This window comes from Mauremys reevesii, linkage group 3 (assembly GCF_016161935.1).
Source record: "Mauremys reevesii isolate NIE-2019 linkage group 3, ASM1616193v1, whole genome shotgun sequence".
In the NCBI taxonomy this organism is placed as follows: Eukaryota; Metazoa; Chordata; order Testudines; family Geoemydidae; genus Mauremys; species Mauremys reevesii.
Window position 1 is genome coordinate 95,131,402 of NC_052625.1, and position 27,297 is coordinate 95,158,698.

At 38.5% G+C, this 27,297-nt stretch overlaps 1 protein-coding gene across 6 annotated transcripts in view; it reads right to left on the minus strand.

The window, feature by feature from the left end:
• Positions 1–27,297, minus strand: part of SCAF8 (SR-related CTD associated factor 8) — a 156,685-nt gene that overhangs the window by 73,904 nt on the left and 55,484 nt on the right. For 5 of the 6 annotated variants that reach the window (XR_005595412.1, XM_039528211.1, XM_039528213.1 and 2 more), the window contains 8 exons: positions 25,318–25,474; positions 21,616–21,746; positions 17,487–17,663; positions 10,353–10,432; positions 8,520–8,637; positions 5,165–5,296; positions 4,916–5,028; positions 1,734–1,927 (listed from right to left, as the gene is read on the minus strand). Coding sequence is in view for 5 of the 6 variants with exons in the window: in XM_039528211.1 (XP_039384145.1) it covers positions 1,734–1,927; positions 4,916–5,028; positions 5,165–5,296; positions 8,520–8,637; positions 10,353–10,432; positions 17,487–17,663; positions 21,616–21,746; positions 25,318–25,474 (1,102 nt within the window). In the remaining variant the exon portion in view is untranslated. The remainder of the gene's footprint in view (positions 1–1,733; positions 1,928–4,915; positions 5,029–5,164; positions 5,297–8,519; positions 8,638–10,352; positions 10,433–17,486; positions 17,664–21,615; positions 21,747–25,317; positions 25,475–27,297) is intronic. The other variant, XM_039528212.1, reaches the window with a different exon arrangement.

A 27,297-nucleotide genomic window follows, 5' to 3' on the forward strand; every position in this document is an offset into this window, starting at 1 on the left:
AGCAACATAGCCAGGTCAATGGAAGTTACAGATGTAGACAATCCCTCAGTTCTTAATCACAAGAGCATCTTTCCTCCTGATGTTTACCAAAAGAAGAGACTTGGCCTGTGCCTTCTCAGCCAATTTTTCCATAGCTCCAGGTGTCCTTTGGTTCCTGTCCATCTTATCTCCCCAGTAAGCAAAGAAGAGATCTCCTACCACTGGCAGAGCTCCACTCCTCCCACCATTCCCGAATCCCCATGATAGCTCAGGTTCCTTGCACTTTTTCCCCACCTGAGAAAGTTCAAGGCCTCCCACGTCTTTCCAATAACCTGCCCAGTTCCAGTTCTTTTGTCGGCAACTCACCTCCCCAGGCCCCAATTGCTGCACTGAACTCCAGGCTACTCAGCTCACCAGCCTACACTTCTGGCTCCTGCTAAAGCTTTGCTCACTGAAAGCTGAACGCCAGCTCTAGTTCCCTGCTGCCTAGCTCAACAGTGCAGGAAATGTACACTATAAATCTAATTAATGCCTCTTTGTGGAGAAAGCCAAAAAACAAGAGACACGTACACATAGGTCAGGAAGACAAAAACAAACTGTAAGGCGTCTGCATGCTGAATTCCAAAACATCCTGGGAAAACGTAATTCCAGAGGGCTCTAACTGAAATGGATAAAAGCAGTTTACACCTCTTAGGGGTATGTTTCAAACTGTCTGAAGGCTGAGATGGGTGATGCTGCATTGGCTTACACTAAACCAATGTTTTCAAGATCATCTCTGCAAACCTTAGGATCTAGAGACCATTTATGAAAAAGAAAGCTGAGACTCTGGGGTACACACCTCCAATTACTAGAAAGCTGTTGTAAATTATGCAGCAGCAGAATATGCTCAAACCTAACAACAATGGTTGTAAAGTGATCCAGACTATCAGTGGACAAAGACACTTGAATTCATGGCTTCTGGCACACAGCCCAGTACACATTCTTCCTGGCTAAAGGATATTTTGTGAGGGAGGTTCTTTCTCCCCTCCTCCGTTTCTTCCTCCATCTTCAGGACATTAGTGTTCCCTGAAGGGATTACAGCTGCCTCGAATAGCACTCCAAAGAACCAGAACTAAAGATGAACAACTTTGAACTAACTGGGATTTGGATACTGCTTTTGGTGCTGTACACACAAATTTAGCAGGGACACCCTAATGTCAGGCTGGATCTTGTGGATCCAGCCCAACACACCCCAATTTAGTCCCTATATACAACAAAAAAGTATGCTGATATTTTAGAGATAGATAATTTGAGAATAGAATGGAAGGGGGAACAATTGTCAGGAACCCATTGATCAAATGACCTCAAATCTGCATCATAAATTCTACCCTGTCCCCTGAACTGATATATCAATTTTCAAGTCAATCTGACTGTATATTTTAGAAGAAATGCAAAATTCAACATTAAACAGAAAATACATTATAGTTTTGTCTATGGAGCAGGTAACACTGCTCATAATTTTTACAAGGGTAAAATCTTTGAAGGAACAAAATCCCACTTTCTTCTTTCTTCACGATGAAATGATTGATTTATATTTATGATTATAAAATTATTTATTAACAATCTAACTTTTGAGATTTCAGTTACTTGACTAAAATTAGTCATAATGGTACTTAATATAAATGTTGTTTCCTTATGAGAGAAATGTAAATGGCTACTTTTCCCCCTCTCTCTTGAATATTAAGATATTAAAACATAAAATAAGTGTTACCTACCACTTAGTGTTTTAGACCGGATAGGAGGCAATCCCTTTTTCTGGCGTTCTTTTTCCCTTTCCCTAGCTCTTCTTTCACTGGAGTATGACCGAGATGACTTTCGCTTCCTTTCTCTTGATCTTGAGCGTGAACGTTTTCTGTGTTTACGTTTTCGGGAACCAGACCGTGACCTAGACCTCCGTTTTCTTGGTGACCTACAAAACATTTATTTTTAATACCTTGAACAGGTGTCAGGGGAAAGATGTACTCCGTTTTTATTTTTGTTTTACTAAAAATTAGGGCTGTCGATTAATTGCAGTTAATTCATGTAATTAACTCAAAAAAAATAATCGCGATTTAAAAAATTACTCGTGATTAAATCGCAGTTTTAATCGCACTGTTAAACAATAGAAATTTATTAAATATTTTGGATGTTTTTCTACATTTTCAAATATATTGATTTCAATTGCAAAACAGAATACAAAATGTACAGCACTCACTTTATATTACCGTATATACTCGATCATAAACTGGTTCGTTTATAAGACAACCCTCCAAGATGGAGTAAAAATGGCAAATTTTTATGACCCATTCATAAGCTGACCCTATAATTCAGGGGTCGGCAAACTATGGATAAGCTGCTGGTGGGCCGAGACAGTTTGTTTAACTTGAGTGTCCACAGGCACAGAGGTAAACCTAAGTAAACAAAATGCCCCGGCCTGCCAGCGGCTTACCCTGATGGGCCAGTACAGCAACTGGTGGGAAATTTTTGGGGAGGGGGAAGGGGAGAAGTAGCTGGGGGTCAAGGGAGTAACCCCTGTGACAACCCCCCACACATATGACCCCACCCCTAACCTGGGACCTCCCCACATAACCCCTCCCCGCCCCACCCCTAGCCCGGGACCCCCACACTCTCACCATACCATCTCTTCCCACCTTGGGGCGGGCCAGGGGAGGATGTCTCTGGCCCGGCTGGAGCTGCTCCAGCGGGCCAATTGGCACGGCTGCAGCCTGCCAGCCCTGGAGTGGCAGCTGCTTCGGAGGCTGGGGGGAGAGCAGTGTGGCCAGAAGAGGAGAGACTCCGGCCCCACCTCTTCCCTTCTAAGCTCTGCTGGATGTGCTGCCTCTCCTTGCCCTCTGTTGGTGGGGAGGGGCTGTGTCCCACCTCTCCCTCTCTATAAGCTGACCCTCTTCTCTGATGCTTCCCTTTTTTACTAAAATAATTCGGTTATGAACGAGTATATACGGTACTTTTGATTACAAATATTTGCACTGTAAAAATGATAAAAGATACAGTATTTTTCAATTCACTTCATACAAGTACCGTAGTGCAATCTCTTTATCATGAAAGTGCAACATACAAATGTAGATTTTTTTTTTGTTACATAACTGCACTTAAAAACAAATAATGTAAAACTTTAGAGCCTACAACTCCACTCAGTCCTACTTCTTGTGCAGCCAATCGCTAAGAGAAACAAGTTTGCTTACATTTACGGGAGATAATTTTGCCCGCTTCTCTTGTGCAATGTCACCTGAAAGTGAGAACAGATGTTCACATGGCACTTTTGTAGCCAGCATTGCAAGGTATTTACATGCCAGGTATGCTAAACATTTGTATGCCCCTTCATGCTTTGGCCACCATTCAAGAGGACATGATTATGATGCTTGTTAAAAAAAGATGTGTTAACTAAATTTGTGACTGAACTCCTTGGGGGAGAATTGTACGTCTCCTGCTCCATAGTTTTGCCTGCATTCTGCCATATATTTTGTGTTATGGTAGTCTCGGATTATGACACAGCATATATTGTTTGATTTAAGAAGACTTTCGCTGCAGATCTGACAAAACACAAAGAAGGTTCCAATATCATATTTCTAGGGATAGCTACATCACTCAACCCAAGATTTAAGAATCTGAAGTGCCTTCCAAAATCTGAGAGAGACAGGGTGTGAAGCATGCTTTCAGACATCTTAACAGAGCAACACTCCGATGTGGAAACTACAGATCCTGAACGACCAAAAAAGAAAATCAACCTTCTGCTTGTGACATGCGACTCATATGATGAAAATGAACATGCGTTGATCTGCACTGCTTTGGATCATTATCGAGCAGAACCCATCATCAGCATGGACACATGTCCTCTGGAATGGTGGCTGAAGCATGAAGGGACATATGAATATTTAGCGTATCTGGCTCGCAAATATTTTGCAATGGCGGCTACAACAGTACCATGCGAACACCTGTTCTCACTTTCAGATGACACTGTAAACAAGAAGCGGGCAGCATTATTTCCTGCAAATGTAAACAAACTTGTTTGTCTGAGTGATTGGCCGAACAAGAAGTAGGACTGAATGGACTTGTAAGCTCTAAAATTTTACATTGCATTCAAAAATAAAACAGTTACTTTTGTACATAACTCTACATTTGTAAGTTCAACTTTCATGATAAAAAAATTACACTACAGTACTTGTATTAAGTAAATTGAAAAATACTCTCATTTTTACAGTGCAAATATTTATAATAAAAAATACATATAAAGTGAGCACTGTACACTTTGTATTCTGTGTTGTAACTGAAATCAATATATTGGAAAATGTGGAAAACATCCAAAAATATTTATATAAATGGTATTCTATTATTGTTTAACAGCGCGATTAATCAGAATTAATTTTTTTTATTGCTTGACAGCCCTACTAAAAATCACAATTCTATATGGTAGTATGGACTTTTCTTAGTGTTTGTTTAAATGTTTAGAAACAGTCACATTTTATTTTACTACTGTATAGAGAAAATAAATGCACTACCATTAGAGTGGAGGAGAAAAAGGGCATTAGTCTGACCTCAAGAAAAAAGAACTGCAAAGTTTACAGCAGAAAAATAAGCATTACTGAGGAAAGGTCCATCCCAAAGTCAACAGTCTTTTTAGCTACTTATTTGAATTACCTGGGAAGGTACTTGAAAATTTAAGCAATCCAAATCTAAACAAAATAAATGGCCATATCAAAAAGAGTCTTAAGTTACTATACAACTTAATCCTATGCTTAAATGAAAACTATTTGTTCGATTCCAATGCAACATATAACCATGCTGGAAGCCAAAAAAATTCAGAATGATGACATAGATACGACAAATAATATAACACTGTATCTGTATTTTAGAATAAAATAAAGTTGCTTATACTTGAGTAATAAGTTTATTATGAAACCTTGAACGAGATCTTGAGTGTGTTCTTGATCTTGAACGAACAGCTGATTTCTTTTCTTCTTGTTCAAAGATCTCTTCCTCAACTACATCTTGTCCTTCATCTATATCCATGTCCTAAGTATAGAAGCCATGAGAAATATAAGCAAAAATATACAAAACAAACATTGGCATACAAAGAGATACAATAATTTCTGAAGTTTAATTTTTCCCTTCAAATCTCAGTAATTTAATCAGAAATGGTAAATTTCACCTGCTGTTGAATATCCATTGAATCATCTAGGTTTGTTTCCACTTCTAAAAACTGCTGTTGGCTACTCCCTTGTGATGGTGATGCAGAGTGCTCTGATCCAAAATTTCCCTCTTGATTTTCCTCAGGGCTTGCCTGCACAGGACATGAATATTACATTTTATAAAGTCAGAAGCCAAATTGTATGTTATATCACTGTGCGATACAACACAGGACATACAGACATGACTGTTAGAATATTTTTGAAAAGAGTTTATTTGCAAGTGTCTGGGATTTTTTTTACCACTTCGTTTCTATAAGTGCAGATCAAGTTAATATGCAGTAATAACCTGTTAAGAGAACTTTGAGTTGAACTTGATTTCCCTCCATTCCACACTGTACTCCAGTACACAAATAAAGAGAGTTTTAACAGAGCCAATGCGTTTTCAGTTCCCACCCAAAATACCATTATCGAGTCAATGAGTCAGATAACGTTCATCGAGGATGACTATTTTTTCACAATTCTGGTTAATTAGAAGTAAAACTCCAACAAGAAAACAAATATATACCTTGAAGGACTATAGTAATTTTGTACAATACTAAGAAGCATATATCAAAATAGTCATATCATTTTTAAATATATAAATATTGTTGGTACATAAGTCATTGATAACTTATTGTAATCATTTCCATCGAGAACCACACATTTTCATGATTAATTTTGTTGTGATGTAAATGCAATACAAATTTAAATTTAATTTAAAAATCTTCACTTAATTCCAACCTTTTGGACCAGTATGAGATTTAAGATAAAACAAGACAAAACAAATCATGAAACTGTGCAGTATTTTATGTCAGGATATTAGTTACAAGAAAGAAATCTATCACTGCAACTACATCTGAAAAATGTCACAAATCACACTAATTTTAGAATGTAAACTATAAAATTGTTAATTATTAACAAAAAATTAACAACACTTACTGCATTTTAGCTTTAGAACTTAGGCTTGTTAAAGTGAATATTTACAATAAACAATGTGTATATAGGATGTACAAGCTGGAGGGTTTGGATAACCACCTTCCTATTTGAAATGTCTATTTTATTTGGGAAAAAAATTCTCTCCCACAACATCCTTTAACCGAATTAACACATTTTAGAAAAACAAAGGAAACAGCTCTCCAATTTAACTACATCAGAAGTGAGATTATGGGAATTTTATTGAAGAAGGCAGATGGCTTTCTACGTGAAGAAAAAAATAGGACTTTTATAGTTTTAGATTCAATTCAGAGAAAGAAAATTTTCTAAAAAACTGTCTTTATAATAATTTTTTCGCAGACACGTGCAATAGAATATTACTTCTCTTCTTGAGAGACTGGAAGAAGCTATTATTTTATTACCATCATTATAATTAATAATAGTAATGCACTGCATCCAAAAAACTGCCAGGGTACCATGATGTAAGTCTGCCAGTACTAACGGTACTGGCTATTCATAAAATGAATGAAAACTAAACTAAAAATTGACAAAAGGAGAGCTCCAAATAAAACAAACTTAGAATCCACATTTTCCAGGTTTTAATTTAGGATTCTTGCAATGACTATTTTAAAATGTCACGTCAATTATCAGAAGACAATTTCTAGACTGCTAGCCAAATGTATCCTTTAGAAAGATGTGTGGGTCTTAAATATCCAAAGAGATAAAACAGAAGTAAAGGATACTGAATTCTAGTGTTCAAGCATTCTTTTAAACATACAGATGTTTAAACATATAAACAGTTTCTCATTATACTTCCACTCTGCTTAAAAACTCTGTACCTTACACTATTTAGTGACATCAAGTGGCAGAATGTTGAACAGTACCCAGATTCTTCTAGATTACCTTCCTGTTTTCCTGAAGCATGTCATTGTCCCATTACCTTCCTGCTTCATGTATTTGCCTCTCAACACCAGCATTATTTTTCCTGAACCCAACATTTTGGTTTTAAGGAAAACAATATCAAGAAAAACACAATTGTCCTGTGCTCCCTGCTTCCAATTTCTACTTTATGTCTTGCTCCTTCTGTATGTTTTTTTGCCCTCCTACTCCCCCCGCCAATCTTTGCATTTTATTCTTGCTTTCTTTCTCACTTAGTCTCTGTGACCAGGGCCTGGACACAAAACCAAAGGTCCTCTTTATAGCGTGCTGTATGCTGGGAGTAACTCCTGTGTGTTCCAGCTGAAGCCTTAGCCTCTCAGCTACAATCAGGACTAGATGCAACTCCCTCTCCCATGCTGATCAGATGAGAGGCACCTGCTGGAAGCACACACAGGATTACATGGGAAATGGGGGAGTCAGGTGGTAAACCCCTGTGGTGAGATATGTCACCCTACTCTTGAATGAATTAGAAATGCTAAATTCACAGTCCCAAAAAAATAATTCATTCTTAAAACTCCCCCAATTTCACTCATTCAAGAGCAACACCTTTCACTGGAAGGTACCTAATCTATTCAATACATTTATTCTGGAATTTTAATCATTACTTCTAGATAATGTACATCAACAGCTACCAAAAACTTCATTACTCCTTTATAGGGATATGCCTCTGTAGTAGTATCTGCTAAATAGTGCAAGCTTTCATTGCTTTGGGGAGAAGGGAATCAGAGCTTTACTCCACTGTACAGAGAGAGTCAATGTACAGCATCAGCTAGAAAATGAGAGTGAGCTATCCAGAGCATGAGTTCTCAGTGGGGCAACAGATGGTGCCTGCTGAGTTGCGCACACAGGCTGAGATCAAAATCATTCAGTTGCTAGGACCCAGAATGATCTTGGGAAGGAGTTGAAAGAGGCCCCTTCCACCTGCTGCAACAGCATGCAACCTACTCTATTCTCTTCCTAATCAGAGAGCAGCCCATCCACTCAAAGTTTAGGTCCTTCTCTGAACTGGGAATGTTCTTGATTTGTGCATGACTAAATGTGATACAGATAGTAAATGAAGTGAACTTAACTATCCCTTTTTTTCTTTCAAGCCAGGGCAGTATGCCACCTTTCCAGCCCTCCATGAAAAAAGCGAAATCATTTTAAAAAAAAAATTCTTAGTTAAGAAGTGGAAAGGATAACCAAAAGTGAAGTGTGTCTCCAGGTCAGCTGATGGCTATTCTCTCCTAATTTAATAAATACAAAATGTATAGCTCACATTGGTTTATGCTTTTTGCCTTCACTTGCTCCAAGTCTTCACTTTGCAAGCCTAGCCCAGGTAATTAGCCAGTGAGTTTCATTATTATGAGTAAGAGTATTAGGAAGAAGAGACAGTTTCCTGTCCTGAAGCACAGTACGTATTTTTACCAATGTGGAAGAACACTAGAATCAATTACTATGATAACCACAAGATGGAGTAGTTACCTTTTGAGGCTGCTGTTGCTCCAGGAGCTGCTGTCGGAGATGTTCTAAATTTTGTTGTTGCAGTTGTTCAGCTAGCTGATGAAAAAGTGAGTTGTTCACAGACTCTGATACTAGAGGCCTAAAATAAAATAATTGAAAAACCGTTAACATTGAAGTTTTTCTCTTTAGACTAAGTAACCTAATAAACAAAATTGTGTGTTTTAAAAAGTAGCTAGCTACATACATTTTCAAACAAATGAACAACTTAGTAACACACACTCCTTAAGTTACAATTGTTATCCCTCAGAGCGAAATATAAGATTGTTACTCTAAATTACTCCTGACAGAATTCTCTGCCCATGTGGGGGTGCAGAATTCATATGGACTGCATATTTTTATTTCCCCCCTCCTCCCCCCAAACGCAGAAAAATACAAAAGAAATCTGGGGGTGTGGGGGGTGGAGATGTCTCTTTCCCGGCAGCCCAGGCCATGCGTCTGTTCAGCATGCCTGGAGCAGCTTCAGAGACGCAATGCGTGGGGAGGGGGGGCTCGGTGTGCGTGCCTGCAGGAGAAACTTTGATCACCATAGGGGGCGGGACTGGCCAACAAGCAAGAGGGACTCTGTCCCTCTTTCTTAATACTGCTGCTCCAGAGGCGTGTAGGAGAGTAGGTCTTTTTGTTATGCTGGAGGAAGGCTCTGTCCCTGAGGCAGAAGTGTAGCAGCCTCTCTGCCTAGTAGAAACTTCTTGAGAATTGAAAATATACTTAATAGTAGTATCATGTTACTGAAAATTGTTGTTAAATTAAAAAAAATAGCTTTTTTTTTTTAAAAAACCACCACATTTTGTTAATGGTCCTTTTGATGGTTAATTGATCTCATTCTCTGAGGCAGAAATGTAGCAACCTGTCTGCATAGTAACATTGTTAATTATTCTATTGTTAGTTAACTGTTCCCATTCTCAGTCAATTCCCCCAGAAGCATAAAAACCTGTAAAAGTTTTAAGGCCCCTACATTGTCAGAGTGAAGTAAAGCCTAATGAATGACAGTAAGGGAATCAGCTAGGAAGATCTATGCGCTTTCTCACTTTTTCCCTGTGCCAAAGTGGCACAATGGGGTTAGATTTTTACTTATCCATTAAAAAAAAAAAAGACTTTTGAGGGCAAATAAAACATTTACCAAGCAGTCAATAAAATGTCAGGACAATCAGAACCAAGCACTTCCCAAAGAACCCAGCTATGTCCAGATAATGATTAGCAAAACTGTATGACTTTCATGTGTGAAAGTCTGAGTAATTTAAAATGACATTCTACCTTTTTTTTTTTTCCCTGTTGGTGTTCTATAATGTAATTTAAATGAAAATCCAGGATTATAACTGAAATGCAGAGTATTAGTTACCAAGTATTTGCAATTTAACTTTCATGTGTTTAGAAGATGCTGAATAGTTAGTGACTTTTTTCAGTATTGTAGTTTAAATAACTTACCAAAATGACTGAAACTGGTGTGATTATATTGCATTATTTTGACAAATAAAATTTGCAGAATTTTGTATCTAAGTAGAGCGCTATCTTCAGACCAAACTCTCACTCTCTCTGTTTTAAAATGGTAGGCATCCAGCTGAAGGGTTCTCATGCAATGGTAGAGATGTTGTATTAAACATTTAAAACATATACATGTCTATCATTCAAATTCATGTAAATTGTTCTCTGTTACCACTGCTCCAGTATAGTAGTTTACATATACTGAGGGACCAGACAGCTGGTCTACTTTTCACAGTGAATGTAGAACTATTGTAATGTTTAATAGGAAAAATGATTAAATTAATCCAATTTAAAAGGAATGTAACCTGATCTTACAGTTGGGAAGTGGGAGTTTCCTTTTTAGGCTCTTCACTGAGGTCAGGCTCTTCCCCAAAATCAAACCTGTCCATCAGCTTCTAGGAGAAAACGAATCAAGCATTAGAAAGAGCATATTTTATAACATGTTCCCTACCAAGCCATACAAAATACTTAGTAATCTAAAAACAGGAAGTCTGCAATGACTTAATGTAGGAAAGCAGTCCATTCTTTTAAACAGAAAACCCTTAGCTGCATCATTCTTGAGTTCTACCTGTTAATCCAAGAAGAACATGTGTTGCCCAACACTAAATAAATGACTACTCTCCTGAGGCAAAACATTATATATAACCTGTGTGTGTGCGTGCTTATTCCTTTAGCAGTCAGCCAATTACTATGGCCAATGCCAACATCAAACATGGCATTGAAATAGAATTACCTGTTAGATACTGCTTGTGGATGTCCAAAGAATTAGAATATTATTTTATTTCAATAATGATTTAATTTTAAGGGGGGGGGGGGGGAGAATCAAAGATACGAACAAAATATATAGATTAAGAAACACAAGTTATTTGCCTTGGAAACTGTAGTAGTTCTTCAAGAGTGTTGTCGCTGCACTTGCAGTGCCTCACAAGTGCCCTCTCTCAGCACTGAACATTCAGCAAAAGTTGTATCACCAACCACCTCAATTCCTTCTGCTAAACACCAGTCTTATGAAAGCGGAATTTAGAGAGGGGAGAAGGTAAGGAGGTACACAGAGGATGTAATCTTAAGTAACTAGTTAACATGAGTAAATAGCTTTCTTCCTTCCACAGGGTGGCCTCTGCTTACTCTAAATTATGGGAGTCTAGCAAACAATACAAACCTCTAAAAAAGGCTGGCTATGAGGCTCGTATTAAGCAAGGATTCTACTGAACTACTTTCCCAAAGTGAGCATCAGATTTAGAAGTAAAAAGAGTAGTGATGTGCAAGTGTCTGTACAGAACTCCAGACACTCTGTAGATTTCAATGAAGAAAACATTACAGAATATAACATATTCTTCATTATATACGAAGAAAACATTATATAAAACATTATATAAGGCCACTGATGACACCTTAGCCATGGTAAAGGTACAACATATCTGTCTTGGTGCACAGCCTACTCCACTTAAGACAGGCACTAAATGTAAATGGCATTCCCTTTACATAGGTCTCCAAAGGCTACAAGAAGTCTTGCTCAATTCCTAAATGCCTGAGGTCCTGATTCTCATAGACTTTAAGGTCAGAAGGGACATCGTGATCATCTAAGTCTGACCTCCTGCACACTGCAGACCACAGTACCTCGCCCACTCCTGAAAACTCTGGCTGAGTTACTGAAGTCCTCAAATCATGGTTTAAAGACTTCAAGTTACAGAGAATTCAACATTTACACTAGTTTAAACCTGCAAATGACCCGGGCCCCATCCTGCAGAGGAAGGGAAAAAAAAAACCAGGTCGTCTCTGCCAATCTTAACTTGGGGGAAAATTCCCTCCCAATCCCAAATATGGCAATCAGTTAGACCCTGAACATGTGAGCAAGCCCTCCTAGGCAGATACTCTCTATAGTAACTCAAAGCCCTCCTCATCTAGTGTTCTCATTTGCACTAAGTTTGCTTAGGTATAAGCGCAGTGTAAAATAGCCTTAATGTAAAGGGATCAAGCCCTCATTTCTACCAAATAAAATGTCAAGGCCTTCTTGACATCTAAGTTATGGAATCTAGTTTACCCTGGGCAAGGATGATGTTTGGTAAACTCCAGTAGCCCATCATTGACAAAATACAGACTTATCACGGTATTCTTGGATTCCTGGGTGTTGGAACTGCGAGTGAGTCTTTTCTTGGACAGTTTTCATTTTCATTTGCGGAGTTGCCACCATATGTCCTAGCAACTTCTGGAACAATATGAAATCATCAGTTGGTGAAACAAGTGAGATGATCAAATCCTCAGAAGTTGAGAAATATTCAGTTCCTCTTGCTGGTCAAGAAAGGATTGCCGCTTATAGACAGTCATATTCCTCTAAATCCGACATGTAGTCAAGAATACCTGCCAACAGAGGGAATGAGATGCCATAGATACTGGTACTCGTCTGAGTGGCAGATCTCAGGTATCTATGGTTCCTAGACTTAAAAGGGATGAGATCTTCTGTGTAAGCAATAGATCATGAGAGGCATTTCTGAGTAGAGACAGGGAAAGGGGGTTGGATGGAGATAAACTGGATAGCATAATCCAAAAAAGTTGTCTCCAATACCCATCTGTCTAATGTCATAGCCGCCCATGCTTCATGAAATAGAGAAAGGAGGCACCAAAATTGAAGAAGGGAGGTTGTGTCAGGCAGCTGAGAGAATCTGGTCATTGGGTGGTCTGGACTCTCAACCAAAACATCAAAACTGGCATTTGAAGACACTGAAAGTTGAGATGACACATCCATGGTAGTTGTAGGTTTTTTCTTTAAAAATCTTGATGTCTGGTGTTCTATGGAAGGTGGAAAATTGAATAGGGTGGGATCTTTGTGCCGACTGAGATTCGCTAAATTTTCACTATTTGCAGGTGTGTATAACCCTAAAGACCTAAGTGTTGCCCTAGAGTCTTTTAGGGTGTGAAGTGTCTGTGGAATCTGCAAAAAACTTCTAATCGTTGAAAAGTAAATCCTCCACAACTGATTGTCTCTCATGACCAGATGTTTCTCGTCTTTATTATAAGGGTTGGCCTTTTGGGTATGCTGCCTGCCCCTTTCGCTGTGTACACGACCAGAGAGTTTGGTGCTGGGTGAAAGAATAAAAACTTGGAATCCCTGGCTGGGATTAGTATTTTTTTTTTAAATCAACTCTCTTACATGGGGGTGGGGGAGAAAGGGGAGTTTACCAGATAGACTTGGCTGGCTCAAGGAGGGCTTCATTAATTGGCAGTGTCACCCATGCTGAGGTAGAGATGGGCAATATGTCTAGGAGCTTGTGATGGGAATCCTGGACTGCTTATAGGGGACTCTGCAAGATGTCAGCAACACCCTTCATCAGGTCCTGAAATTGCCTGAAGTCATCAGCTAATGATGGCAGTGGTGGCATTACTGCCTTATCAGGAGTTTGTAAGCTGTCTGTAAGGGGGTAACCTCCTTGTCAGATCTTGCATCTTTCTCCTCAAAAGGCTCACAGAATGGGGAGGACAGATGGAAGGTACCAGAGAATTAAGTCTTTTGTGTTCTCTGTGGGACTGAGTTGAGGTCCCTCAAAATTGTTGCTGATACATTGCCCATGGATCCCAACAAGCCCAATGGGGAAGACTACAATGTGTGGAGGTGGGAGTGGAGGCAGGGGTGGGAAATCCAGCACTGGTCCTCCCAAGGAAAGCAACGGTCTGGTGCCCTGCCTTTGTTGCATCTGCAACAGAGAACAACAACTCCTAGAATAAATTAGGAGATCCTTGAATCAAAAGTTCAGAGTCTGAGTCGGAATGATCCTCATATATGGTAAAGGATGTGACAACCCCCTTTTTCCCCCAACCCAGTGGAAAGTTGAAGAAGGAGAAGAGGCAGGTCTCCCATAAACATGAGCAGTTGGTGGCCCAGCAGACCTTGGCACTGAGAGGTGTCCGTGGAGACTCACGTTCATTCGGTACCACAAGCTTCCTTGGGTACCAGAATTCCTGCGCTACTGGAAATACAAGAGAACTCAGTATCAGTGCCGATGATATTGCAGAGGCCATGACAGGCACTGAGGCTGGTACTGAGGGTGTCAAGGGCTGCACTGAAGCTGATCTCTAGGAGATAGTCATCTTCAGTACGGAGCTCTTTACTGCGGAGGTATGGGGCTCAGATGAAGTCTTAGTGTGCTCCACAATACCCGAAGTACCCACAGCCACACTAGCACGCCTCTGAGGGACTGATGTCTTCGGTGACCGTATCTTCTTTAAAAAAGAATACTCAGATGTTTCGCTCCTCTTATCGCCTTCCATATACTTAAGAGTGGGAAGCTCTCAGTACCAGTGGCACAGTTATCGGTATCTCAATCATGAAGAATGTTGGAGACCTGGGTTTCAGTGTCATCTTCCCCCTTCAAAGCTTCTGGTGACCATGGTCTCAATGACGACAGGGCACTGACAGACATGGAAGTTCCCTGTACAGGGGGTTTCCCTGAGCAGGGGTCTGAAGCTGGTCTTAAGACTTGCTCCATCATTAAAAGTCTATACTTCATTTCCCTGTTTTTATAAGCTCTTCCTTCAAAGGATGAGCAGATTTTATACTTGCATGGAATGTGAGAGTCTCCCAAACAACGAATGCAGTAGGCATGTCTGTACTAACGCGGACTGCTCTTCAACACAAGAGGCACCTTTAAAAGTTCAGGGAGCTCTGCATCTCTGACAGAAGAAAAACATTATTCAAACCCTGAAAGAGGGGAAAAGAAAAACAAATTTTCTCCCAGAAAAGGAAAAAAGGAACAAACGTTCCAAATATAAGGCACTAAATTCTACTCTACTAGCTAACTATACAGCTAAACATTAATAAAAGAGGTAAACAACTACAGAGCAAACATGCATATGCTAGACTCCATCTCAGACTGAAGACGATTGAGAAGGAACTGAGGGCGGTTCACCCATGCAGTTTGGTACAGGGCACAAGGATGTAGGGCACATGTGCAGAATGAACAGGCACGACCATCAAAATTCTCTGATTAAAGGCGCATGGGTGCATGCGCACCTAAAGTGGACTACCCACAGGGATGTTACTCAGCATAGCAGCAGCAGGTTTTCTGAAAGTCCAGATAAATATTTCACATGGTTCTCCTTCATTACCGTTTTGTTGACACTCAAAGTTCTATAAGCACAATTTACTACACAGATGCTGTGTAGTTTGATCCTATCTCATATTTCACTTCATTTTTTATTTTTCTTGTTAAACTAAAGATCATGGGTCTATAATTGCCATAATTACTATTAGGTAATTTTTTTTTTTTAAAGATAGATATAACAATATGTTACCCTCCAACCCGCTGCAGAAACTAAGAGATTGAATATTCTGTTAACAACTTTTGGATGAATACTATCTGGTGCTGGTGATTTGGCCCTATTTAATTTATCATTTTGTTCCAGTACCTACCTTTCTGACACAGTGCCTCATCTTAGTTAAGGTTGAAAATCACTCACTATTAAAAGACCATTATTCTAGGTGCTTTAAAATGTACGTACTGAATTCAGTTTTGTCTTGAAATTTGATGCATCTCATGGGGATGCAGGGAGGGTGGTCTAAATTTGGGCCACTTGAGCAAGCGGTTCCAGGGATACAGCTCCCTCCCCATACACAAATAATCTGTTTACAAAAATCACCCATTCTTATGACTTTTTGGTGCACACCTGGAGCACTAATCCTTCTCAAACTCATCTCAGCCATTTAGGATTTACTAATTAATTGTATTATTGTAGCACCTAAGAACCTCAGTCATGGACCAGACAATGTGCTAGGTACTTTACCAACACAGAACTAAAAGGTAGTCCTTATCTCAAAGAATTTGAAGTCAGACTGATTTCACTTTAAAAGTATTGTGAAGGAAATTAACATTAATTAGAGGGAAGATGACAAGATTCTAGTAAGCAGTTACGGCATGACTCATACTCAAGCATTTTGGTCATTTGTTCAAAGGTTTAAATGATAAACAAATTTAAAAGTTGCCCTGTGGTGTCTCATGCCTATCCCGAATGTATTTCAGCTAGACTCAAACCTCTGAAAACTAGGAAATGAAGAGTTACGGTAACACAACCCACTTCAGAAAACAGGAATTAGGAGTTAAGGTATCACCATCTCTACAATGTAAACTAAACTGTGAAGCCCCAACACTACACCTACCACCATTCTATCCTTAGAGATGCTATAGACACTCTAGGAAAGAGAAATTGAGCAATGGCTGACAAAGCCTAACACCTCTTTGCTAAGGCAAAACTCTGGTTTAGGTCAGCCATGTCAAAGTCTGGTTTAGTCATAGCTGCCTACACTCAAAGACTTAAACTACCACAGACTTATAAGATATTACCACTGCTTCACTCTTGTCTGGGGATTCTTTCTGCTCATTATTTGAAAAGAGATGGTCTGGGATAGGTAGCTCCCAACATCCTCTGTGTTGAAGACTGATGAAAAGATAATTCAGCTTCTCTACAACCTTATCCTCCCTAATAATCCAGTAGAGACTATCTCACAGACTTTCTGCTTTTTATATACTGAAATAACTTGTTTTTATGTCTTTGGTTATTTCATCTTCAAATTTCCTCCAAACCTTCCTAACATTACATTTTACCATTGCCATAGTTTACTGTACGCTCATCTACCTTGCCATTCAACTCTGTTTTCTTCTTGTCTTCCCTCTTTAAAAAAAAAAGCAAAAGCATGCTTTCTGTGCTCTATTCAGCATACTTACATAATCTCCATAGTATGTCTAAGGATTTTAATTTCCTCACTTTTGGGGTCTTTTTGATAAGGTTTGTCCCTTTAAAAACAAAATCCCTCTCTAAAGTTTAGGTGTCACAGGGCTAGCTTTCATATGATCCTCCTGCTAAGAATGTAAACTTGATTATATTTGTGGTTCAATTATAGTTAAACTTTGAAGTTCAATTATAGTTATTTCCTTCGGTATTTATGATGTAACAAACCTACTGCTTCTCCAGTGATCTGTAGTCTTATTGGAAAACTAGGGTACATAAGACCTGAATTTCTACAGTATTTTTTCCCCTGAGAAAACCTTTCAGACTTTCTTTGTATGCCATAAAAGAAGGGTGAGGGGAGAAGGCAAAAACATAAGCCCAACCTTCCTTCTTGTGCAGATAATCTTCAAACTCATTAATTCAGATCCTCTTTCTACACAATTATAGAAGGAAATACAACAATGACTTTGCTTTACTAATGGAAATTAACTCTAGCCTTCTGAAAAATATCTTTTGCCCTTAAATTATATAAAATACATCATTTGTGTATCTGTATAACTGTCTCTAAAGAAAATAATTTTTGTATTTGGAAAAACCTATGTGCAAAAAACTTTTCTGTAGCACAGTCATGCACTTCTTAAGAAGTCACTAAAGATAGAGACACAACCCATGTGAAGACTTTAAATACCAACAGTAAGTGCATTTCTTCAAACTTGGTCCTCCAACTTCTACCTTGTTAAAAGAGACATTCTGTTCCAGTGGATTGAGTGTGTTGGCAGCAGCAGCTGCAGCTGTAAGTTGTGCTGTGAGAGCCTGTAACTGAACGACAAGGCCAGCATCCAGTGCCTGAAGTAGTGAAGGCTGTGGCTTCTGTTGTTGTATTTGCAGTGTCTGTATTAACTGCTGAAGCTGGAAGAAAGAGAGCGATAACTACATTAACAAAAAAATAACTCAGCTAGCTTTTTGCCCTTCTCATGAATAAAGATCTCACCAGTGCAGTGTATCTATCTCAGGACTATAATTTCAGTTTAGTCTGTTTAGTCTGTTGGTGGTTACAGCAAATTATATTCCCACTTACTGGCTAATTTGTTTTCTGCGGCTCAGACAAGATACTGTAGACATGAGGTTCCACCTCCTAATTCGCTGACAGGTAGATGACGACCAATCACAATCCAGGATTTTCTGCTTTCTAGGGTTCCCTCTTCTGCTTCTCCAGTTTGATTCCTTCTGATCTGTAAAATAATCTGTTAGCCTACTCTACCCTCTTAAGAGCCCATCTAGATTAGGAAAAGTTGTAACAGTGTAGCTACACTGATGCAGAATAAGTTACACTGGTACAAACTCCATTTTATGCTGGTGCAGCACGTCTACATCGAGGCTTTGCACTTGGGTATCTATACTGCCTACAAGGCAAGTCTCATGTTGAAGCTTGAGCTTGGCAAGTCTAACAGTGGGAGGAGTTTGTGCTGTCTCAACCAAGCCACAAAAAGCAAATTAGCCAGTAAATGGGAATATAATTTGCCTTTTTGTGGCTCATCTTGTGACAGGACAGATACTGGGTTCTGTACAGCAGTATTTTATGAGAGAACACTCTAGGAAGGGAGAACTAGGAAGGTTGAATCAGAAGAGGGAGCCTGAAGGCACAAGATGGGTAATAAGAGGAACAAGAACCCTAAAGGACTCCATCAACTCTCCTGAACGGAGTGGTCCAAGCACTCTGCAGCTAAGGGCGGCATCTGCACATTAAGCAGATATTGAGCAGTTTAAAAAACAAGAAGTACAGGCAAATCTGCAAATTTTTTCTACTGACGCCTTCCCTCTGCTGCTCAGATAAACATGACTCTGCTGGGATGGGTACAAATCTCAATGGACAAGGAACGTCTACAGTCTTATAAATCTCCTGGAAACTGGACTTGAATAATTTGGCCATAACATAACAAGATATCTTGAGCCGTAAAAGAGAATGATACATGGGGTTCTGTTTCTCGAAGGTTTCTAGGCTAAGTACGCTATGAGGACCTTCCTGAGATCCAAGGTGTGTCAAAAATGTCTGTTCCTGGTTTAAGACTGGGACAAACTCTAAAGGGAGGTGTCGTATTTAGGTGAAAAGAAGCTGTGACTTTTGAAAAAAATCTATGATAGATGTACCACTACAGAATTCTAAATATGGAGGACTACAGGAAAACATGAAGACTCTTCCAAAATAAAATTATTACTACCTGAAAAGCGCCTTCAGGGCAAAGAACTACAAATCTACCGAGCGAAGAAGCTCCCCTCAGATAGTACCTACCTACCTTGCTAGTGCAAAGGGGAAAGAAGCTCACTCGTATGGAAAGAGGCTCTCCCCAAGGTAACCTCAGACTAGAAGGAGTAGGTGCTTCACTACTTTCATGAGATAAGACCCCAGTAACCTAAAGTCTCTGGATCTTGTTCGGCACTCTTGAAGGGGTTGGGCATCTCTGTTTGAGTGGTCCAGCCCGTACTGACCTCAGGAAGCCAGAGTACCCCTTTTCGATTTCTCTCACCTTAATTCTGATGTGGGAATTTTTTCCTACATAATGCAGGAAAGAGGGTTTTTTCCCAGCTGGATGAACTGGAATCCCAACTATCTTAGACTTCATATAAAAGGTTTTTGTCAAATATCTTACTCCTAGTGAACTTAGTTTGTAAGCCTCAGTTTTCCTTAGGGTTCAACCTCCAGCTCGCTAAAGGTTCAAGCTGATGAGCGGGATAATCAGATTCTTTTACCCTGGAGCCATCCTTCCTGAAGATGGTGATCCTTTGTTACTAAGTGCCACTGGGAAGTTTGTATAACCTCACAAAAATTCATGAACTGATGCCTTGCTCTACTAATGCTTTGTAGAAAGCCTCTGCCGCTGAGAGCGAGTTTGTCTCCCTTTTTAGTGAAATTGGGCAGCTGATTTTGTCTGTCATAGGCCACAAAGCATTTCTGCCACTGCTTTATTCCACTAACAGGGTGGAGGCTTTTTTCAGTCAGAGCAGAAAATTTCTTAAGGCACTCAGGGGAAAGAACCGACTGCAAGGGATAGAGCTGACGTGTTCTCTTTTCTGCATGTGTGTGCTTAAGAGACTATGCACATGTCTAGACACCATTTGACGTCAACTTCTTGTGTGTTGCTCTGAGTGAGGCAGGAATCAAACTGAAGAAGCTGAGGAGGAAGCCCTAGAATGGGAAAATCTTGGATGATTGGTCACCATCCTGCCTGTCTCTATACTCCTGCTGGGTACCATCTCTCTCTCCTTTACTATTTCTACACTCTCATCTTACCCATATGTGCCACCATAAACGGAGTCACAGATTTTCCTCTCTCACCCACAAAATACAGTCCTAAAATGTGAAGGAGGGAATCATCTAACTACCAAAGACCTCATTTTCCCTTCCTCTATATATTAATGTTATCTTCAATATATGTTGCCATACTCCTACTGCGTCCCATCTTTCCCTTCTCTTATCTTTTGATCCACAAGCCATTTCTGTACCTTCTGCCATCTTTTAAAAACTAACTCCCTTCTGGTCTGCACAGTCTTTAGTTTTTCTCCTTTGTTGTTTCTTCTTCCCTTTTTTTTTTTTTTTTTTAAATATCCTCCAGCCAGCAATCTTTGAGCTTTCATACAATTCCTACTCCACATCTCCCCATTCTCACTTTATATCTCTCCTTCTCTAGGACATCACCCCTATCAAATCCTACTTTCCCCTATTCCATGTTATCTTTTTGCCCCACCTCTCTTGACAGGCTCTCCACCTCACTCCGGTACCCTCTCACTCAAGTTCCCATTGTCAATTTCCCTGAGTCATGACCAGACAAAAAAATCTTCCTGCCTCAGACTTCTGGCCAGTTACAGATAGCATGGCTTATCTGAACACAGCAAAACAGTTGCACTTTTAGCCCTTGAGATGGCAGCATCAGGACTGGTGCTTGATACTGTGGCAGTCCCTACTCACTAATTTGGGTGGGATATTTTTAGTGCCTCAACACAGCAGCCACTGAACATCTCCTACATACAGGGCCACCACTGCAGCCCACTCAAATTGGGATAGTAGGGACTGCCAGAGTAGCAGTGTATGCCATTATTACCTGAAGATGAGGGCCTACATTTTCAAAAGGGCTACTGATTTTCAGTGTCCAACTTATGGAATGTTGACATGGCCTGATTTTCAGAGAACAGATTCTCAGCATTTTCTCAGCATCAGGTATCTAAGATGTATCAAGCTGGGAATTCATACACTGAGGTACCCAAATTCAGTCACTTTTGAAAATGTATTCCAAGAGTCATATTAAGGATACTGATAACTTCCTGAATATCCTGAGAATGAAAGTAAACGGAATATTTAAAGGTGAACTGCAAAAGAAAAATTAGAATTGAGGTAATCAGACTTCTATGTTGAGTATCCTCCACTACATAAAGAGACATGTTTTAACTTACAGGATGTATTCAGCATAGAAATAAGTTTTAACTATCATTTAAGGCATTCCTCACCCTCCAAATTAAAAATATTTTGTTACTTCCTGATTCACTGAAGATATCCTAGAAGGCTCCCTCTGTAACACCGTAAATACCATGCACTGTATGGGCTGCAATGAATCTTTTTCTGGTATCTGATGTCACCTTCTTGGATACATTCAGTGAACCAAGAGAATTTCAAAAAGGATAAAATAATTGTTAAATGTTGCTTCAAACTTATCTCTGGAGAATGATCTCTACGAACTGGTTATACTGAGGACAAATTTTTAAAAACAGATTAACAACACTGATAAATACTCTCATGTGTATATGTCATACACAAACACTGTAGACTACATACAGTACAAAAGTCTAATTACCTACAAAAAGTATTTACCTGTTGGCCTTGGGGACTCTGTAAGATTTGTGCAACAGCAGCAAGTGTATCTGTATTAGCAATTTGAGACACCCAAGGATCAGGTAAACTTTGTACCACATTGGCTGGAGTAACAGGGGTCACAGGAGTTCCTGAAAGAGGGAAAGCAAGGTGTTGTTAACATACCATTTTTTATATACATAAAGTACAGCATTAATATTTAAACTGCAATTCAGAGTCGCACTGAATATGGCAGTTTATTTTACATTATGGACCAATTGCATAAAACAATTTTTGAACTGTAAGAAGCCACAGAGGTTACATTTCTACGTAGCGATTTTTAAATGTCTGAAATGAAAGATGGGTTTGTAATTAAAAAAAAGTTTTTGTACTAAATATAATGTTCTGGATAAGTGCCACATTGACATCCATGGAAACCATCAATTCCTTTATACACAGAACAGCACAGCATGGCAGGAGTAATGCAAACTTCCCCACCAATGTGCCTAAATTGGTGGAAATACCTGTGAGTGAGTCTCATGACACATTCTACTGTTGGCCTGTCTGCTGAGACTGCCAACAAGAATGCCACTGAAGGCAAAATGTGGTAGTGTTCATTGTGATCTGAAATTTGGAGGGAGTCTCCTCTATTATGGAGAACTTCTCTTGTGCTTTAGGGGAACTGAGGGAGAGCTGAACATTCATTTTTAGTCATCAGATGGTAATGACTTCTGGTAACTACAGAGATGACATGTTTGAAAATACAGGTGAAAATGTTCAATAGTCACTACCATGTTCCAAAATACTATTGGACCAATGAACAATCCTTAATACTATTTTAAACTTAGCAGCATTACAAGATGGATGTAATCAGGAAAGATGAGGCACACAGTCAATTTTGATGTTACAAATTGCCTTGAACTAAGTCACTTTAAAGATAAATTATAAAACTGTTGTTAAAAATGTTTTTTCTATAGAAATGCTCTTATGTTATCAAAGATCAAGAGTCCCATTTTGCTAGGTGCTGAGCAGACACGTAACAAAATAGAAAATCCCAACTTAAGAAAGAGAGCTCACAATCAACATTTCAGACAAGACACAGCAAGTGAACAAAAACAGAAAAATGGGGTGAGGGTAGGTGGAGGGGATAAGGCAGCAATAAAATAAAAGAGTTAAACAGAAAACACATATCACTATTGGCCAAACCATTATCATACGATAGTGATCTGTAGACATCACGGAAGAGGTAGCTTTCACACTTGGGCAAATATTCAGCTACGCAAAAGACTCAGTAGTCTTCACTGTAGACTACAGTACAGATGATAATATTTTAAAATATTTAAAATATTAATACAAATAGAGCAACTGCTAGAAGAGGAAACAGGTGAACAACTCTAGCTTTGGAGAGATGTGGTCCCTAGAGAAGGAAGCAGCTCCTGGCCTGCTGCAAGATAAATCTTCAGGGAAGAGATACATTTGCTCCACAGATAACTATAATAAAGATATCCAGTAACCTGCAACCCTGCTGCACTCTCCCTGCTCATCCCCGGGCTGGGCCTGCCTACTTTACTCATAATTTCTACCCACAGCTGTCAGATTCCAGGGGTGAGAATCTCCTCTGTTTTGTCTTTCTCCTATCCAAATTTCTTTGGGGACGAATATTTCTGAGTCAAAAGGTAGAGTTCCCAGGCTGGGATTTTGCTGATTGGTTCCATGCTGTAGTTCTGATGAATTCTGCTCCAGATGTCAGAGCAACACACCCTCCTTCCTGTAACTCAGAAGTGAAGGCAAGTACTGAACAATGCCAAATCCAAACTACTGCAATAATGTTTTAAAAAATAATCCACATCAGATTTCATTAAGTGTTGGTATGGTAATAAGTGATGATACCAGCAGTTTAATGCAGTAAAAAGAATACAAATATACAAGACATGAAGCTCATGCAAAGTGCTTACCTAGTTCACATAACAAACTATATACACAAATACACACACAAACACAAATTAATGGGTATAAACAAGTTTATCTATATTTTGGATTTTCTACATAAATAGTACACATTTAAATTATTGCATGTACATTAGTCTGATTAAGTCTACACAAACAGAAGAAATCAAACTCCCTGATTATAGGCAATGTCAGGGCAATTCCTTAGATTATCAGTTAAGTATGATCATATGTCCAGCAAATAGAAATACAAATTTTGCTTGAAGTAAATGTAAGACAATGATCCTCAATAAGAGATTCTCACACATTTATGGCACCAATACTTAACGAGTTTTTTTTTTCCCGCTCTGATTTTTCACTGACCCATTATCTGTATCTGAAACTATAAAACCATTTCTTACTGGATCAACCAGGGTGGATAAAAAAACAAGTTTGTTGAAAAAAATAAAAATTTATTTTTTTATTTAAATTGGATTTCTTAAATTTTAATTTTTTTCAATAAACCTATTTAAAATTAAATGTGAAATGACAACCTATGATAAAATCTATATTTACAATAATCTATTATAATTTAAATCAAATTACAAAATTAATACTAAGCAGTACAGGTTTGTTGCGAAAGTTTTTAAGAAAGTAAAATACTGAAGTGGAATTCACTTGCTAAGTACCTGGAACTAGAGTTTGTAGAAGTGCTAAATCAAATGTTGACAGCAGAAGCCTTTTTTGCAGGTGAAGAGAGAATATTTTCTTCATTTCAGTTTATTCAACTAGTTCAGTTCAATTACTAGTTCATTGAAAGTTAAGAAACTGAATGGAAGCTGAAAAAAAGGGGAAAGCTTGCCTTCCTCTTCCAATCTATGAATAGAAACTAGGTATGAAAGGATGAGATCTGCTAGTTCTAAAGTCTTGAAGGACATGGTGACCAGAAACAATCAGTTTAACTCACTAACTACAAATAATACTTCTTTTGATTTATAAATCAATTGTTTTAAATGCAAAACATATTTTGATTAATTTTTTTTTATGTATCCACCACATTTAAGAAATTACATTACAATGCTGTTTTTGTGCATTTTTAATTCCAAATTCCATCCAAATAGAGTTGACACAAATTACAAAAATCAATCATCCAGTAAACAAGAAAATGCACTATTCACCATTTTCTAATATAATAAAAAAAATGTAAAAACTAAGAATCTGAGCAAATGTAAGTTAAGCTGTATAAAATGTTTAAATAAATGTGTATAGATACACTGTATCCTCCTGGTTAGCAAAAAAAGTTCCAATTTTAGGGTAAAGTCTATATTATATTGCAATTCAACATTTTAATGAGAATCAACTCTTCTTTAGGAAAATAACTTAAAAGTACAAATGCAAAACAAAATTGAAATTGATTATTTAAATCAAGATTTATTGCTTGATTATTTAAATCATGATTAAAATCTGTAATTTAAATTGCTCTGATTTAAATCAATGCAAACTGCATATTACAATTAAAGAAAAAATGTGTGGTTGGGAAGTAAATGCATTTGGCATGGCCACTTTCTATTTATGGTACTTCCCTGATCTACATGCTGGTTAGTTATTAGTAGATCAACTTTCGTCCTTCAAACCATTCAATTTAGTTTTAATACTTGCCTGGAGGTTAGTGAAAATTTTGGTCCAATTTCAAGCATGTCAAGTTGACAAATGATGACAGCCGAACAGAAAATTCTGTTCCAAATGTTGAAGCAAGCTTTCCAATTCACTAAGAGACTTATATCCCATTTTCCTTACCTGGTGTATTGTTGCTCATAGCAGCTGTTGTACTGGGCAAGACTGGAGTCACAACTGGAGGAGGAATTCCTGCTGCCATATCCAGGAGAGGCTGAATAATTTCACTCTTGAACACATTATTCTTCTGCCACAAATTTAGCACTCTAACAATTTTACTCTAAAGGAAAAATAGGACAACAAAAGGATTAAAGCTAGAAAATTATATAACGACTATCATGTTTGATACTGTCAATTTATGAAGGTAGAAAGGCTTGCGTATTTAGAAGCATACTAGAAAAGTATTAGTTTGGCTTCTCCAAATTCTGTACTCTTATTCTTGGGGGATAATCCTAGAAAATTATCTTAAGGGAATAATTTAAGAGTTATCGATACTTAAAAACTAGAAATCTTTCCTCCCCTCCTAGCATTTTAATACAAGCACATATTAAACATGGCTCAAATTTATCTACCTCTGAGCACCAACATCATTTGTATCCACTGAAATGTGCACAACTCGGAATAATGACAGTTACCACTGCTGCTGAGACAGAAGAAGGAGCCCAAAACTGTGTGTGTAAGTCATGGTAGAGGCTATTTTTAAAATGTAATTTTGTTGATGAAGTAGTATTAATCTGGAAGACCTTTCACACCAAATTACAATAAATTATACAGTACTGCAGTAATATACATGAACTTTGGACTTAGATGTCAGTTTCCTTTAGCACGCTGCAAGAAACGATGAAACCATAGTCTCGGCAAATTCATACAGAGAATTGTGATGTCAATTTAACTAGTTCATTTTAAATCAACTTAAGCTTACAAAAGGTGCTTTTATCCTAAATCTGTTTTGAGTTGCTTTCTTAGCCCTCCAAAACCTTCCATTATATGCTGAAATTTTCTGTGTTTTAACTCTGCCCAAAGGTGATTTTTTTGAAAGTTTGAACAAAACTACATTTAGCAACTTTTAAAAAACAATGTGAGTTGGGAGTGAGGGAAGAGGGGAAAAGAATAATTTTCCATGTTATAAAACCATGTTCTCACAGCCTTCTCATGCACAACTCTAGCACAGAGATAGAAATCTGGTACAGAAATAGACTTCATTGAATGCTTTTGTGTGTTCCCAGGAAAACTGCTTTTGATTTGTCAACGTTCTATTGAGCATACACAAAGTGCATTTTTAATCAACACCTACACAAGTGTGGAAGACTCCTTGGCTGGGGTAGAGCTGGCAGTGCCTCCTGTTAGTTTTTCCTACCTCCCGCCTGCGTTGGGACGTTCTGGCAGTGACCCTGGATCGCTGGAACGGCCCCAAAAGAACAGTTCCATACAGTGAAAGTTAGAACTGTTCAGTCCCTCACTGCCCTAACAATCAAAAGGACTGGAAAGGTAGCTTAAAACAACTTTACCATCTCCTGCTCAGCTCTGCCAAACATAAAATAGGCATAAGGATTCCGCCACAAATAAAAGTGGTACTTTCTTTCCAAGGTATTTCATATAATTCACAATTCTATGCATTTCAAGACTATACTAATTTTACCAATACAATGTTTTCAAATATGGATATGATAAATTTGGAAAGTGTTCTCTCTTCCAATTCTGAACCAAAATGTGTTGGCCCATCCTGAGAATACATATCCAATCACCTCCTCTCATACACCTTGTAGAAACTTCTCATCCAATTCCTCACAATAGGTGAGGGGACATTCCTTTGCAGTACACTTCTACATAGATCTTGCCCTCTCTTCTCATATAGATACCTCATTTCAACCAACTGTCTCTCTTCACAAGCACCCTAGGTAGAGGTGCCCCTGAATCTAATTGGATACCATTCTCCCTCAGACCAGATATGCTTTCAGATATTTTTTTTACTTGCCTTAAGAAGAAATTATAAGGATTACAATTAGGTCTGCTACAATAAAACACTAATGTCATCAAACCTTTTTAATTTTCTTTGAAAAAAGATGAAATTCTAATAATTGTTTTAGAAGAAACAAGACATAC